The following is a 16,474-nucleotide window of genomic DNA, read 5'->3' on the forward strand; positions in this document are numbered from 1 at the left end:
AAATAGATGAGAGGCGAACTTCTTCGATACGCTGATCTGTGTACACATGGCTATAGCAAGCTCTAGCACCAGCGTCGAGACATCGTAAAGATAGCAAGTCATGCGAGAACTGCCGGGGCTCTACGTGTCCTGTTGAGCTTGTCAGCCCTTGCCGTCGGTCGACCAAGGTTACTAGATCCCTTCTTAAATTTATTATACATATATACGTAACAGGCATATCCAGCGAACCAAACAAAGCCGTCAAAAAAAGATCCACACGCGTGAAACAAATGCGTGTGCTATAATGTCTTTTGCACACCGCCCGCTTAGGGTATCAAGAACAGGAGGACGTCGTTGGTTGATTTAGCAGCATCACCACAATAGCCTAGATAACTTCCTGCTTACACATACGAAAGAAGATGATTGCGGGAAATAGTAGGGAAATATATATACTCGCTAGATTCCCGTGTGAGAGACCTCAATCTCGAGGTTTTTGTCTGGTGATCTTATATATCTGAAGATCCAGCGCCTGTTGTGATAAAACAAGTTGCTTTCTTCGGCTGTTGACGCTTTTTTCGATCTTCGGTTTCCCGTTGAGATGCTAGCGGTCGCGATGGCAGCCCTTGCGGTTTCGCAGTGGTCGAATTGGATTTTTGGGATCACTAACAATGTGCCCCGGGACGAGGATGGCGACGATGGCTACAAAGGTAGCCATCATTCCCATCCTCGACTTGACTTTCCCTGCAAAGGTAGCAGGGACCGCAGCAGTCAACGATGGCTATCCGAAGTCCCTGACGGACCGCTTCACAGGCAGACACCGCGACAGAAAGCTGTTTTTGGTATGAGACCCCATCAGTCGCGCCGACGACGGACTTCAATATGGTTTCAAGTATTATTCCATCCAGCCACCACTGAACTCACTATACACTAATAATTGCTGGCCCAAACGATGAATCTCATCGTGACTACCCTTTCGAACGAATAAGCAGAACCTTTTCTGCAGAGGCCCTACGGTTACGACCAAACTTCATTGCCCTCTCATACTGTTAACGTGAGCCGCGACTCAATGGAAAAGGTCGATTTCTGAAGCTAGTTGCTGAATGTTCACCGCCATAGAAATACCAACACAAAAACGGATACACAAGGTTTCGTACAAGCCTTTCTATGAACGCGGGTTGAGGAAAAATGTATGACAGCTGTATTTTCGAAAATGATGAACTTTGCGTATATACACTTTATTTTTTCTACTTTAATAATAAATAATTTTGAATACGAAGAACAGAACAACATGTGAAACAGCAGGCGATTATAAAACACGAAAGTATCTGCTGTTCTTGTATTTTTGTAAAATAACATTGCGTAAGTTTAGGATCAGTCATGAGTTAATTGGGAAAGCGCTACTGAACCTGGCCATTGCACTTACACAATCAGATTAATGCAACCTTGTACAATCTTTTTATTCCAGGATACTTCATGGTTCATTCATCCAGTACATGCGGTTGACAATTGTTTGCAGTATAATTACCATGGCGACAGGAGGTCGTTGACAAGTTTGTTACGGTCTTTGAAGCAGCCGAGCGAGGACATGCATCCGAGGACATCGGGATCCAGTTCGTCGGAAGAAGGCACAATGTGCGTCTGCACAACCTCCTTCATCGGCAGCTCGTTCTCCAATTCTACCTTGCTGCCTCTGAAATATTTAAAGGGCAAAAATGTTCGAAGAAAAGGGAAAAAATTTTCGAACAAATGACATTATCTAAATTCAAGTACAGAAGCATGGAATTCACTCGTTTTACTGCAAACCATAGTTAGTTTCGTTCCTGCTTATTTTCCTCACTACTGGATAATGAAGTAACATAGCAGATAGTGTGACGACGGGCGTCTAGGAAACACTAGGCAAATTGTGAAAACTTACGCTGTAACCCACTGGTGGCGCATGATCTGTGCCAGTGAGAATCGCTTTTCAGGACTAACATGAATCATCGCACGCAGCAGGTCCTGGCAGTCGGGCGACACGAAGTGCGGTATGTGAAATACCCCGCGCTTCACCTTCTCGAGCAGCTGACGCAGGTTATCGTCATCGAACGGAAGGGCACCCTGTAATACAACGCGTTAGAGAATCAGATGCCGCTAACAGCAATCAAAGACATTTTATGTAGAAAACAACAATTCACATAAATTTCGAAGATCATGTCGAAATCACTAAAATTATGAAACAAGTGGTGCCCACTATTGCATTATAATGAGAAAGACTTGAACTCAATGTGCCTACACACATCTGAGGATGGGGAAAAAATGAACAGCTACTTCATAAGTGCTGGCTAACATTTGATGGGTTTTTCCCTGACAAACCGATTGATCTCATAACACAAACTGTAGTTAATTATACGCTATTTCTGCGCCACAGTTAACCTCGTTAGTTCCGGTAGAAAATTCACAAATGCGATTTGGATATTAGGTCGTGTACATTCGGTTGAGATAAAGCATACACGTTTTGCCAGGGAGAATTAAGTCTCTTCGCGAGCACAAACACTCCTAGCTGAGCTTCTTGCCGGCATTAGTGAATAACTGTGTCAAAATTCAACCAAAAAGCAAGTAAAGTATTGGCCTATAAGGTGTCGTCTACGAGAGAAACAAAGAATTCTACCTAGAAGTAACCGTTGTGGGAGTGGATGATACGATGCTCCGTGCCTACAGCTTGCACAATTATATGTGTTAGGCCTCACGGAAAACTTGCTGGCTCGGACTGTCCTAAGTTTAGTCCGAAACATATGAGGCTTGGTCCAAGCCCTTTGAAATATTATACAGTGTAGAGTTTCCCTTTTACTTCCGTAGTATGGTCAAAGCCTAAGTCGCGAGCCTTCAACTGCCCCGAACAAAACTTCCACTGAATTCAAAAATACACGATTTTACATCCAAACCTTAATTAGGCAAGATCGTGCATACGTTTATATCCAAGATTTCACGGCATACAAACCTCCAGAAAAACACTATTGATTTGATGCTTCGTATATAATTAGGGCTTTGTTCCACCTGCAATAGACTAGTATATTTTACTTTCAAATATACAGGAGACATATTCTGTATGTTCACGTTCAACCTTCAACGCACGTTGCACCATAGCTAGTTGATAAAATTCACCAGTCGCTTTAAAAATCATCTTAATCTGTTTCTCTTTCAATAAAAGCAAAGAAAGAAACTCGTGATGGCCAGTGATGCTAATGTCAGATGAGTAAAATTTAAGCAGCAATCAACGGCTGTGGCGGACATCACAGAGGCTCACGGTATCCAAGTAATCGCAATTTCCATGTGGCACTACTGCGCCCAGATGCTGAAGCTCGTCGAGGCTCCATTACATTGGCGGCTACGTTACTTCTGCCAACCATCGATCTTGGCTCCCTCGAGACGAATACGAAGGGAAGTAGACAAAGGAACTATGTAGCTATGCTGAAGGACGAGAAGCAGGGAATTCAGGTGCGTAGCCAGCGGATAAGGCAAAAACAACTTACCATGTTGTGGATCGAGACAAAACAGCCTTCTTAACGGATGAAGGGAGAAGGGTGAAAGAGGCAAGGGATTGGGTGGTTAGATATTTCCTAGCGGTTTTGGCTGATTAAGCGATTCCTAACACAGGATGATAGAACATAGATTCCTGCTCTAGGAAAGGCAAATAAGGAAAAAGAAAAATATTAAGAGATAAAAGCAACGGTAGCAGTGATCGAGAGAAAGAAAGCGGGAGAAGCACGGTAACATATTGTATAGAAATAATTAGCCAACTTCAAAGAAAAATGAACAGAGAAGAATTTGCACGGTGTAGCAAAAAGGGCTATTCTTCTTAGTAATGTTATTAGCTGCAAGAGTCAACTTTTGCTGGAGCAGGACAAAGTGAAAAGACGGGGCGTGTGCTGGATGTAGGTTAGTTTTCGACAAATGATTTCCCCTTGAGCCCAACGAGGTGGTAACAGTTTCTGTTTTTATTATATACATATGTTCTTTTTTATAAAACACCTTCTTTCATAAGTATACGTCAATGTAAGGATGAATTCTGTTTATCCTCTTGATAAGTCGGTACGTAAGATATACATTGGTCGGACCTCGGTCGGTGAAGCTTGTCTAATGTATGAAAACAACACTTAACAAAAACTAGACACTTTCACTATGTCGTATATGCGCGGGTATCAATAGACACAGCCAGTTAGACAATGAGAGAGCGTTATAGTTGTACGTGATTGCACAAGCCGCAAACAGAGTTAGGACTCAATCGCTGTGTAATCGTTGTGGATGAATGAAGGAAGGCCGCCACACGTGTAGGACGTAAACAAACATAGTAAGAAACGCTGCCCCACATGGAGATGAAACAAAAAGGATGATCAATTAAAAGGAACAGCCTAAGTGAGAGAAGAAAGCATTAGTCAGACTCAAAGACTAGCGAAAAGACACTCAGATACCCTCGGTATGTATTAGCACGCACGGATACATTTTCACACTTTGTGGCTTTGTGCACTGTCACTTGCTGGATCGAACCCAGCTTTTCAGTGGGGCGGAGAAGTGAATCGGACTTCGAGGTGCTGCTGTTGAAAAGGCTTAAAAGCGGGAGATGCACAGCACAGGCATAAGTAGAAGAAAACAGTATCACTAATAGGAATACGCAGGATCAAGCGTCTCATCGATGGGTCCAACCCCTTTACTTAACCTATTTTCGATTTGACGCTTTTGGATGGCCAAGTTATGAAAGAACGTTTCAACGCGCAACTTCCTCAAAGCCAGCTGAAGAGCGCGAACCTTTTGTGGTTATCTATTCGCAGATTCAAGACTAGACCAACAAAGGGATTATTGGTTCTTTCGGGCTCATATACAAAATTGCTTGTAAACTGCAGCGTTACTTGCCACAGGCTGGCAAAGGCTAAGAAGGACCGAAGGAAAAGCTATAAAAACAAAACAGGCGCAGAGACCTGGCCGCTGTTGTGCTTCGTGCGCGTCACTATAAATAGCGGCGGTAAGCGAAGTTCATTGTGATAGTAGACCTGCCATGTACGGTACTCATACTTTAACAGTCATTACTACTCTTGTCATTAGTATTGAAGAACAAGCGAAAACGTCAAGTGTCTTTCGCTGTACGTTTCTACCCTAACAATTCCGACAGGTACGATACAACCCAGTTATTCAGCCACCTGCCTTATTCTAGTCATATTTTTAATGTGTAAGCTATACAGAAATTACCAGAAAGTAATAAAATATTATCAAGTGTCAAACATCGGCCTCCAACCTCGTACACGTACCGTTTGTTATACTTCATACACGCTACAATATATTGGTTTTGAAGAACATTTTACCATTACTGTACATATACATTAATATACATATAGTTTCCAGTTTTTCACTTTCCGACGAAGACACGCCTGTACACCTAAATATACTCTATATACATAGCAAAGTTTAATCCCTTAGAGATTTGGCACACGTTTATATTTCCACAGCCGTTGTAGACTTAAGCGTGATATATGGCGCGCAAAAATCATCAGAAACAACAGATACGTAGGTGGTTTTGTCGAGCCTTTACACACACTGCTCCGTACTCAAATGGAAATAGCTATAAGCAAAACAGAAGATCTCTGTCGTCAGAGATTATCGGCAAGACGCTCCGTTACCCCCTCATCCACCAGCACGGCTCAAATTAACCATCGTCAGAAAAGACAGTGAAAGCGAGGGATAAATTCTGGAAACTAAAAACGCTTCGTATGGAATTACGCGTACAGATGCTACCCTATTCTAATATCTGGCTGACGTCATCGCCGCACTTGCTTGCTCGAGTACATAAACACAGACCGATAGACCTAGCAAATATAAACAGACATGTACGCAAATAAGCAGGCAATCGACAATAAAATGGCCTGCTTCTAAACATATAGAATGCGTCTCTCTCTTTATTGTTCCTCTATTGTGTTGTTAGAAGAAACGTCCTCGACAGGAGCAAAGCGGGACACGGCGGCGTCGAGGACAACTCCGTCAGGGCTGCGATGAAACTAGGAGGGCTACAGGAAATCTCGTCTACCTGTTCATTCCGTGCACTTTGCTTTTTATTTCCCACTCGCAGATCACGTCAGCTAAACATGTTTGTCACAGTCCTACCCATCGTAGCACGCCAAATGCATGCTCTCAGCTCAGCTCTCATAAATCTGGGAAAGGCCTAATGAATCTGGTAAGCTCATGGAAACTACCAACGTACAAAATGGAAGCAGGTTCAATGGTATTTGGTGAGCATTGTGGGATTGCATTGGGCAATAATTTGATTTTCTAAATTATAAAAATTTCTAAGATATGCTAGATACACACGCTTGAGCACTGCTAGTGTGGCACAAATGAAATTTCTACTCAGATGTTGGCGAATTTTAGGGTTATTACCCGGATGATGTTTCTCAAGTTATTGTTGTTGAGAGGCTTCCTAGCGTTGGACCTGTCGTGTGGATGCCATTGTTATACCTACCGTCTAATGGATAGTTTGACGCTTCCAAAGTATCCTTTTCTGTTTAGCATCTGTATCAATCTAACTAGTTCTATTGTTGCCACTTACCACCAGCAGGGCGTAGAGGATCACTCCGCAACTCCAGACGTCTGCTTTCCGACCGTCGTATTTATCTCCCTGGAGACAATTAAGTGTCAGATTTATACATATGTTTAATGACCAGTCACAAAAAATAATTTTGATTTACCAACCAGTGGATTCGCATGCTATGTCCTTTAGTCTGCTTGTTTCTGCTGTACGTGGTATTGCATTCTAAAACAATGACACATGATGTAAGGGACTCAAGATGGACCCCGTACTTTGCTTTGATCTCGTCGTGATCGTATCTGCCTCAATGTTATCCCTGAAGTCATAATATCCGTGTTGTGTCCGCGGAGAATCAGCTCAGTTTAATTGCAGTGTTTGATCGTACTTGAGTTTTAACGTTTTACGGAACTTCTCGGTAAACTTGATTAGTTAGCATTAAGCCTACTATTCACAGTTGAGTAATAATAGGAGGCATTAGTAAAATAAGATACAGATGCATAATGTATAGAAAATATGTAAAATAATTCAATTGTATTCCCTTTTTTTTACTATTGGCATTTTTTACTATAGATGGCATGATATAATAATATCATGCCATCTGTGAAGCAGAAAAGTACCTATCACATGCACACCGCATTAGGACCCTAGAATAAAACCTAATCAGCCTGGCTTTTCAGCTCGGCAGAATTCACCAGTGAACATAAAAGGCATAATATTAAAATAATAAATATATTACTCTAGCAGGTAATATATTTATTTGCTCGTATCAGCTCGTACCACTTACCCGTATCACTTCTGGACAAGCATAATGCGGTGACCCACACGAAGTTTCCAACATCGAGCCATCCATTTGTAACGAAGCCATCCCAAAATCAGCGATTTTTATGTTATTCTTCTCGTCTAAAAGTAGATTTTCAGGTTTCAAGTCCCGGTGGCTGGAAGATAAAATATAAACGCAAATACATATGAAGATTGTGTAAAGCTGAATAACAGACAGGTCGTATCATACGTACGTGTTTAACATTTTCCTTTTTGCTCAGACGCTTGTACAAAAAAATAGAAAGAAAAAGAACCATCAATGATCGATGTATGATTCCGATGCGAGGTTCGATGCAGTGTTTCTCACCGATACGCAAATGCAGCTTCTGCCCGATACTCCAGCGAAATTTAAACTTGTCATTGTCTATCCCTGCGAGATTTATTACGGCTCAAAATATGCACTGTTTCTCTGAGAATTTAGCACAAGTCTTGTCAATAAACTCTTGTTATTAAACTAAAAAAAATCACAGAATTGTACGCGGTAAGCAATCACATTGGGAAACTATAACTAACGGATCATAGCTAAGCCCACAATATGTATTAACATTACGTGCAGTAGTAGTAAGTATCCTTCATCAAACCCTTATAAATATATACAAAGCGGCGCAGAGATCTTTTGCCATTTAAGTCACACTTAAATGTAAGTAAGGAACAGCCCTGTCTGTTAGTTACGAAACAGAGCGCTTCAGCGTACCCGTGATAATGACGCTTCTAGGAATAGAAATAGCTGCACACGAATCGATTACGTGTCCAACGGTCGACATGTATAACTGTGTACAGGCGCAAGTTTAGGCAGTTTCACAAGTAGAACGCTTTTTCAGAAGTTGGTCTAAAGTTGCTGTTGTTCAGCCGAAGAAAAATTGATGGATTTAGTTGAGTCTGCAACAAGCCTCTTATATACATATACGCCTGTGATAGGTTTCATTGAGCTGCTGAAGGTTGGTTAAGTTATATGTATTCGCTGATTATTATAGCTTCGTTCTTCAATTGGCACACTCGATCTAGTATACGAATTTTTCTATTTTCTACTTAATGGCTGTAAGATGGTTCACTTTGATTTAATATAGGTCATAAACAAATAATGGATACAAGAAATGCTACATTCCTGACCCATGTCAATAAATAAGGGACTGCCCTTTCTGCAATAGAATGGTAAAACGCTGAAAAAGAAGTAAAAAAAAAAAGTATATTAGTTTCAATTAAGCAACAATTACGTTATTACTTTGTAAATAGAATACTTACCATATCGAATGCGAGTGGCAGAAATCGAGGGCAGAAATGATTTGCCGGAAAAATCGTCGCGCTTCTTTCGGTGTGAGGCGACCCTTTTTCACCAAGTAGTCAAATAGCTCCCCGCCGGATACATGTTCCAAAATCAGGTAGCTGGAATGAAAGGCAAGACGTTACAATGCAAACGCAATATAGATAATTAATGAAAATTAACTTTTTACAATGTGCTTGGTTTTCCCTAATTGGCAAGCGGACGTTTCTAACGATTAAGATGCCAGTTCATATGAAAAGCAAGCTTCTGTTTTTAACCAGTTGAAGTTAAATGATTATCATGAAACTATAACTGCGCACTGCCGAAAATCAGTATCACTATCCTGACACTTTGATACGTAGGATTCTAGTGGTCTCCAGGGGAGCCATCGTACCCAGTGGTCAGTAAGGAGCCTGCACTTTTCTGCGGAGGAAATTATGGAATCAATGCCAGTAGTGTTGTTGGCGGCCTTCTAGACCCTTCAGCATCGCATATGTTATTGCATCGTTCCGTTTATAAAAATAATTATTTTTTATTAATTAAAAAACAAAGACATGTATAGTTCTTCGACATGGAAATATAATTAGCTCTGAGATTATAGGAACACGTACTAGCCTACGTTTACGTATACCTACGTGACAGGCATATCCTACAGGAAAAATTGTTCATGGTTCTACAGATTTCCACATTGGCCAGTGTATATGAAAATGCGCGTCTGCAGACGAGCATTTTTTGAGCTTCTGTTCGGTGGCCGTGCGCACTGCGGATATTGTTTTATTATATGAATTATATATATATATATATTATATGAAATTATTTTAAAATTTTAAGTCCTGAAACTCTGCTCGGTATTTTCAAATTGAAGACCGCGGATACGAATAGTGGCTAGAAAAGCTCATAGGGCGTAATCTTTGCGTTCCAGCGATAACATGTTTGATACACGATCGCCCCCAAGAAACCTATGGCACGCGGGGCCTAACATTGTGACAACCTTAATGCACCACCCCTAAAATTGATATCACTCGGGCATTTTCTGAGTCGAGTAAGCTGCGGACCTACCACTATATGGCAATGCAAAGCCAAGATAAAGTCAGTAACGAGAACTCCTGATCCTTAATATTATGTCGGTGGGAGCTTACATGCGAATGACAGTGTCGCGTTGCGTCTAAGAGCAACAGATTCGACTGCATCGAGAGACGTTAGTCTTGGAAGGAAGGATTTATTATGACAACGCGGCGGCAGTAAGACAAACACGTAATATTGGCCTGACTTCAGTTCTTTCGTGTCGACAAAGCTGGCACAACAGTATATTTGTTCTTCCCATCCTCACACGCACACTCTGGTAGGAAGAGCATAACGAGACGCTGCGACCAATTTGGCCTTTGTTATACTCAAGCTAATGGAATCAATTTCGTGTTCCTCTATGCGGCTACCACGAGGGGCTTAAGCCATAACAGCAGCTGCACGCGAATGTGTGCACGCACACGTACCCTCAGCTATGGGTTAAAGTTTAAACGTTAGAGTTGCCGGACGACGTAATCCTATTACTTCACTCGATGAATCGAGGGTTGGTGGGGTTTCTTCTAATCCACTGGCGGCCTGGGTCAGGCATCGAATGAGTGAAGCGTTTTAGCCATATCGTATCCTTCATTTTCCTTAACCATTTCGCTGTGCCGTTTAGCAGGATTGGCTTTCGAGACTATTTTCCGCCACCAACGGAAAAATCTTTAGAAATTAAATCTCACAGAACACTCGTTCTTCACCATCACCAGCTAGACCCACTTCAACTAGTTGCTGCATAAGCCGTAGTATACGTCAACTGGCTGCCTAGTTATCGCCCTTTTTCATTTGCCATTTAATATGGTAGCGAAAAAAAATCGGACTATAACTGTGGTATAATCTGGTCAAGCCAAATGGTCGACCTCTCAAGGCAGGTGCGCTACAAGTTGAGATGAATCAAAAATGGGTACGATGAAGCTGTTTACTGTTGAGGGAATTTTAAAGTAGAACCGTTGTGTGTCGACATTTTGAACTAGGAGCTGGCGAAAGCTACATATTATATACAATTGAAGCGAACTATTTGTAATATTTACCGTAAAAATTATAGTACTTCTCCGTGGTAATATCGGTTGAAGTGCGTTTAATCAGAACTGTTTTATTGCCATGGTTACCGGTATCAAGCGCTCCCTAATACTGGAAATATACAGTGAACATTTGATGTATTTATAAATAATGTCATGGGTAATGGCATGATTTTACAGTCACATGATTTCGCGTTCATATATACCTCAGCAAGAGGGGTCCTTCTTAACTATACCAAACTGAAAAAATAGCCATAACTACCTTCAAGTTGAAAATATTTTCGTGTTATAGATCAATATTTTCAAGTACTCCGTGCTAGTGATTGATGATCCGATAGTTTGACATGAGTACTGCTCGTTATCTGCTCTGCATATACCATTGCCAACCATTCTCTTTATTATTGCCTTAATAGTGGACGATATAATAAAAAAGACCCGTGAATGACATCACGTCTTAATCAATGAAAAAGGCAGCGACAAGGTTGGGTTCGTGCGGTCTTTTTGAAGCTAGGAGGACGCCTGCGTGATCGCTAGTATCGCAAACGTGTCTACTGTTAATCTTGACGACTGACTGTACGTGATGAAAACCAGGCCCACCGGGGGCTGGAACGAAGGACGTCACTCGAGAAGTTGCCAGGAAAAAAACACCAAGCTGGATTGGAAGCCGATTCCATCGACCCAACAGGTCCATAAGCTTCGTTGAGTGTCACCATACAAATGAGAAGCTAGTGCCGGCTTCCCTCCTCCTATACCTCAGCCCTGACGTCAGCCAACGTTTTGATCCTAGTAAGTGGCTTGGCGGATAAAAGTATTTTTTAGCTCTGGACTAAGGAACGTAATTTGTTTACTCGCCAAACACTTCTAGACTTCAACTAACGACAAAACAATAACGTTCTATGAGAAACCATTTGATACAAGGCGCAAAAATAAATGTTTTACTGTTCTGTCTTGTTTACATGGTATTGTGTTTGTAATTTTTTTTATTATGGTTATTATTGCGTATGTTGTTGCCTATATTGTTTATGGGCGGTTTTTGTTATTTAAGTTTCATTATAAGAGGCTGCAAACCGAGTGTGACTATGGAATGCTGACCGGCCTTTGATGCCCTGGAGTCCCAAGGCATATTAGGGTACTTGCAGTCGTCTCAGAGGCTAAATTATGTGCGATTGTCACGTCAAAAGCTAATGACAGCTGACGGAGGAAAGATGTTTGTTGGAGGGAACATTGGTTATAGACGATAGGCTTGTGCCTTCTCAGAGTTAGGACCAAATGCTCCTGAATATACGCATTTCGGTATTGGTGCTTGTTTCTAGTATTAATAAATAGGGTTTAGTTAAGAGAAATATAATTGATCGTCTTAGTATACCACATATATATACGTATATATATATATAAATTTTCACTGCACTGTACACAAACAAACGCTAAAACTCACAGATATTTTGAATTTTCATACACGTCATAAAGTCCTAAGACATGCGGGTGTTCAATCAGCTTCATGATAGCAATTTCTCGTTCGACTTTCTGAAGGACACTCTCAGATAGCTTTTCGCGATTGATAATCTTCACCGCGACCTTCTTGCCCGACACGCAATGGACCCCGGTCTTCACCAAACCTGTAAATGTTAGAAAAAAAATATGTCATATAGATTAATTATACGCATTTTTTGTATGACTGCGATGATCACGTCGTACGTATGTTACTTGAACCAACTGAAGTTAAAACAAAGCAATACACTTTATGATTCATCGATAAACAAGATTACATTGTGAAATGTTTGTTGCGGTTAGTTGTCATGCCGTCAGTTAAGTGCTTACTCAGCACAAAGATACAGGTCTTGCTGTTTTTCACTAAAGACAAACAAAGACAAATAAATCTGGTGTCACTTGGAGAGAACTTAGCTTTTCTACAAGAAAGAAAAATTCAAGTTATTTATCATTTTCTTGTTCACACTTACCTCTATCATTCGCATGTTTGGGTTTAACGGTGATGTCTGTCTGTATTGTTTGTAGTGATTGTATTGTTTCAGAACTTTTTAAAGTTAATAACAATGACTTCGTCCTAATAATGTTTCAGTAATCAACATAACGTTGTAAACAACATAAAGTTTTCGGTCGTCATGGAGCGACATACTACTTTGTACTTATTCAAGATGAAATAGTTGGATGATTAAGTATTTTTTATCCAATCAGTATAACATATATTGCTAGTATATTTACAAAATCATTATACTTTATTTGGAAATTAGATGTCACTAGTGGGTCATATATTTACAAAGGATACAATATATGCTATTGTAAATATTCAAACGTTCGCGCTTCAAAATGGCGTGTAAAACGAGAATACATTGTTGATTTTCACATATGCTGGAATATGAGGTGCAACAAATATACTGCCACATTACAAGCAAACGAATTTCCAGATGCTGCGATACAACCAGCTTATATAGAGATCATTTGGTGTAGCTATCGGCCTATGATCCATAATATAAACCGTAATTAGAGTGTTTAGTAAAGCACTATCAAATAATTGAAGCTTTAAGTGCACCAGCGTAGCGTTAGTGGTCAAACAAAAGATTGATTTGATTAAAAAGCAAGAAAGTTCACCGTGTGCTGCCTACGACGATACAGCCCTGTGATGGGGATATATTTGACAAGCTCATAAACCGTGTTTCAATAATTATATTACGCATATTATAGTAAGAGCGGAGAATACTGGTACGCAGACCCCTTAAACTGCGAAGGCAAATTTACCCCGTATCTCCCCCTATTTTCGCAGCATAAACTGTACCTGGTGCTACACTAACTAGTGTGTCAGTGAGCGAATGCGCGATGAATGGCGGTCAGATGGCAACTCTCTTGAGCCCTTTTGGCTCAAGGCGCAATTCAACAGAATGACCACATAACTACCCATTACTTGATGGGTATGGTGATGCCTATGTCACGGAATTAAAGTCTTGGCTGAATATTTCGAAAAATTGCTTGAAAAATGAGATACACGATAACGAGTTTACGAGCAGCCTAAAACACGTCGTCTGGCTTTCGCCTTATTAAATGTAATCATTTTTTAAACTCCGACGCCTTTTTAATAAACCTTTTGCCAATATCTTGGGTTATGATTAAATTCTTTGTAGAACCTTAGTTTCAAATGTTCCATGGTCGTAACATTTCCTCGTAGATTTTTATTCCGGAAATTCATTTTACGGCATATTTCTTTACCTCCTTCCAAATATGAGACAAATCAACATTTCGACTAACAGTTTTTCCAACGAAAAATTCAATGACACGAATTATCATTTATGTGCTGGTGAAACAGGTAAAAGTTCGTTGGAGTATTTACGCCGTCTGTGCCTGTGTTGTCGCGGACTTCCGACTGCCTCCCATCGTTGATAAATATTTGTATATTCGTCACTCAGTAAACTAGCAGTGTTCGATGTGTCAACCTCGATGATTCTGCATGGAACGGCCTGCCGCTTCTAGGGGCTGCTGCTACCATCGCCACCGTTACCGTTGCTGAATGGTTGATTGATTAGAGGTGGACAATTCAATTAGTTCAGGTGCGAGACATCCATCCGTTCATAGCTCACTATCGTCGATCGAAGGCCTAGGCGCCCGAGCTTTTCACTTGTTTGGTTTCTTCTCCATCCTCACCCCGCCTATGCGCTACAGTATTATAGATTCTAACACCAAGTTGGCTCAGAGCGACCCAGCCATTCGGTTTACATCAGCCATCGTTGCTCTGATAGAATCGGTGGGCGAAGCTGATGCTGGCGCCAGCCGGTCAGAATCCTGATGTACACATGGGTCTCCTTCACATCCATATCACTTCACAGTCCTCTCTTGCCTGCTAACAGTCTACAGCACATTCCCGAAGTTTGTTAGGATGGCAAAGATCCGGAACGGTCTATACAGAGTATAGCACTATCACGTAGTAAAGACTGGCCCTCGCCCGTCTTCGTTCCCAGGATGACCCAGGAACAGCGGCCTACCGCAAGGGCAGAAGAACGCAGAGGATATCCCAGCCAAGCAAAATCGAGCACTAGCACCTTTTTTTCCCATTGGCCTATATCTCCTCTCTCGTGCTCATTTTCTTTTTCTCGCTTTACTCCCCTCCTATCTGTTTTCAAGGGGCTCTGGTCTCACAGCTCATTCCTCGTCCCTACTTTAATGCGCAGGGTCCATACACCCCGCCGGCCGGATGTGGTGATATCAGTCGCCGCGGGTGATCAGCTGATCCGTTCTCACAAGCCGTCGAGCTCAGAAGGCGGCAACAATACTAGCACCCGAGGTAGCCGCGGCTACGCATTTAACGAGAAAGGCGGATAGCCCACTACTGTATAGTTTGGGCTGGTAGAACACCTAAACTCCAGCAGCCCAAGGGGTTTGTAACGACCCCCTGCCTGACACACGGAGCCAGAGCCAACCACCAGCAGCAGTAGGGGGTAGGCGGCTAAACTGACCATCACCCATAGATTAGCTAATAGATCCTCAATTTGCCTAAGGCAATGCTTTTCCTTTGCCGACAAGGAAAACGACAGCATCGAGTGCTAACCGGGAAGAGGCGGAGGGATAAGCTATATAATGTTATCCTTCATATGAACTAGCATTTAAACTTAACCAACGAAGTTCAAGTCGACAACGTCTTTTTTCTTCGATAGTGTGCTGATCTTTATCCTCATTATAATTTGGCTTTGGCATCGCTAGGATTTTTGCATATTGTTTTGACAGCTTGAAAATGTCGATAAGTTCCCTAGAAACATGATCGAGTCATATCTATATGATCTATTTATTCTCCATATTATTCTTATATTATTTATCTATATCTACCTATTATTAGTTACGTTGCTTGCATCAAACATGTATTATGATTTAACTGAATGCAATTACAATACGAAAACTAGTTGATTTCAGGTGGGTGGCATCGAAGGATACAACAATGCCCTTAATGTCATCGTTCGAAGATCTGCAATGGCACACAAAGATGCTGGAACAGCAAACTTTCATTGTAAGTGAAAAATTGACTTCGGGTAGATGAGTTTTACGGATGTCGTACTACAGCTTCGAATGAAACCCACGTTCGTGGTTTTGTGACAAAAACCGTATTCCGATTTCGAACACGACTACCCTAGAATGTTCTATCTATTAATAAAATCGAATATGATGAAGTATGGAATAGCTTTATTCCGTTGATATCACGTACAATGTTGCAGAATTCCCTAGAAACACTAACATTTCGGCAATTTCAAAGCCATATTTGTCACTCTGGAAATTGATAGTTGCTTATATCGGAATTATCTTGTTAAGGTAAATTCGACATGATAAGCTACCACGTGCACAAAACACAATGGCAAACGGACTCAATTTATTGAATACATCTAAAAAAATTGAATATGTTGCTGTCCGAATTTGAAAAAATCACATTATCTTATTTTGAGGAATGTTGAAGTGGGACAGTCCTTCCTCCGCGCGAACTCCGCGAGTCACCAGTTACCTCCTTTCGAGCCCAACAGCCCAGCATATCAAGGTGAAGCAAAGTATGGGAGATTGTTGACAGTGTTTACTAGTATCATACTTGATTGCTGGCGTAGTTGTGATAACTCATATGACTCACCAATAAGAATTCGTTCGAGGTATTGGTCACTTCATATGTAGTACACCGTTGAGCGTAGGTGGTACGGGCGACAAAAACATCAGCAAGAAGAGCAGTAAAGCAATAGCCTCGTCGCACCGTAGACGAAACTGATTAGAAAAGTGCGTGTTGAGGCAAACACCTCTTCTTTCTAC

At 41.3% G+C, this 16,474-nt stretch overlaps 1 protein-coding gene across 1 annotated transcript in view; it reads right to left on the reverse strand.

The window, feature by feature from the left end:
• Positions 1-16,474, reverse strand: part of LOC111268987 (serine/threonine-protein kinase BRSK2) — a 95,905-nt gene that overhangs the window by 9,560 nt on the left and 69,871 nt on the right. The window contains exons 2-7 of the mRNA XM_022848275.2: positions 12,126-12,306; positions 8,591-8,731; positions 7,314-7,464; positions 6,551-6,619; positions 1,895-2,076; positions 1,505-1,669 (exon numbers count right to left, since the gene is read on the reverse strand). Coding sequence (XP_022704010.1) covers positions 1,505-1,669; positions 1,895-2,076; positions 6,551-6,619; positions 7,314-7,464; positions 8,591-8,731; positions 12,126-12,306 — 889 coding nt within the window. The remainder of the gene's footprint in view (positions 1-1,504; positions 1,670-1,894; positions 2,077-6,550; positions 6,620-7,313; positions 7,465-8,590; positions 8,732-12,125; positions 12,307-16,474) is intronic.

Source organism: Varroa jacobsoni, unplaced genomic scaffold, assembly GCF_002532875.2.
Source record: "Varroa jacobsoni isolate VJ856 unplaced genomic scaffold, vjacob_1.0 scaffold_1339, whole genome shotgun sequence".
In the NCBI taxonomy this organism is placed as follows: Eukaryota; Metazoa; Arthropoda; class Arachnida; order Mesostigmata; family Varroidae; genus Varroa; species Varroa jacobsoni.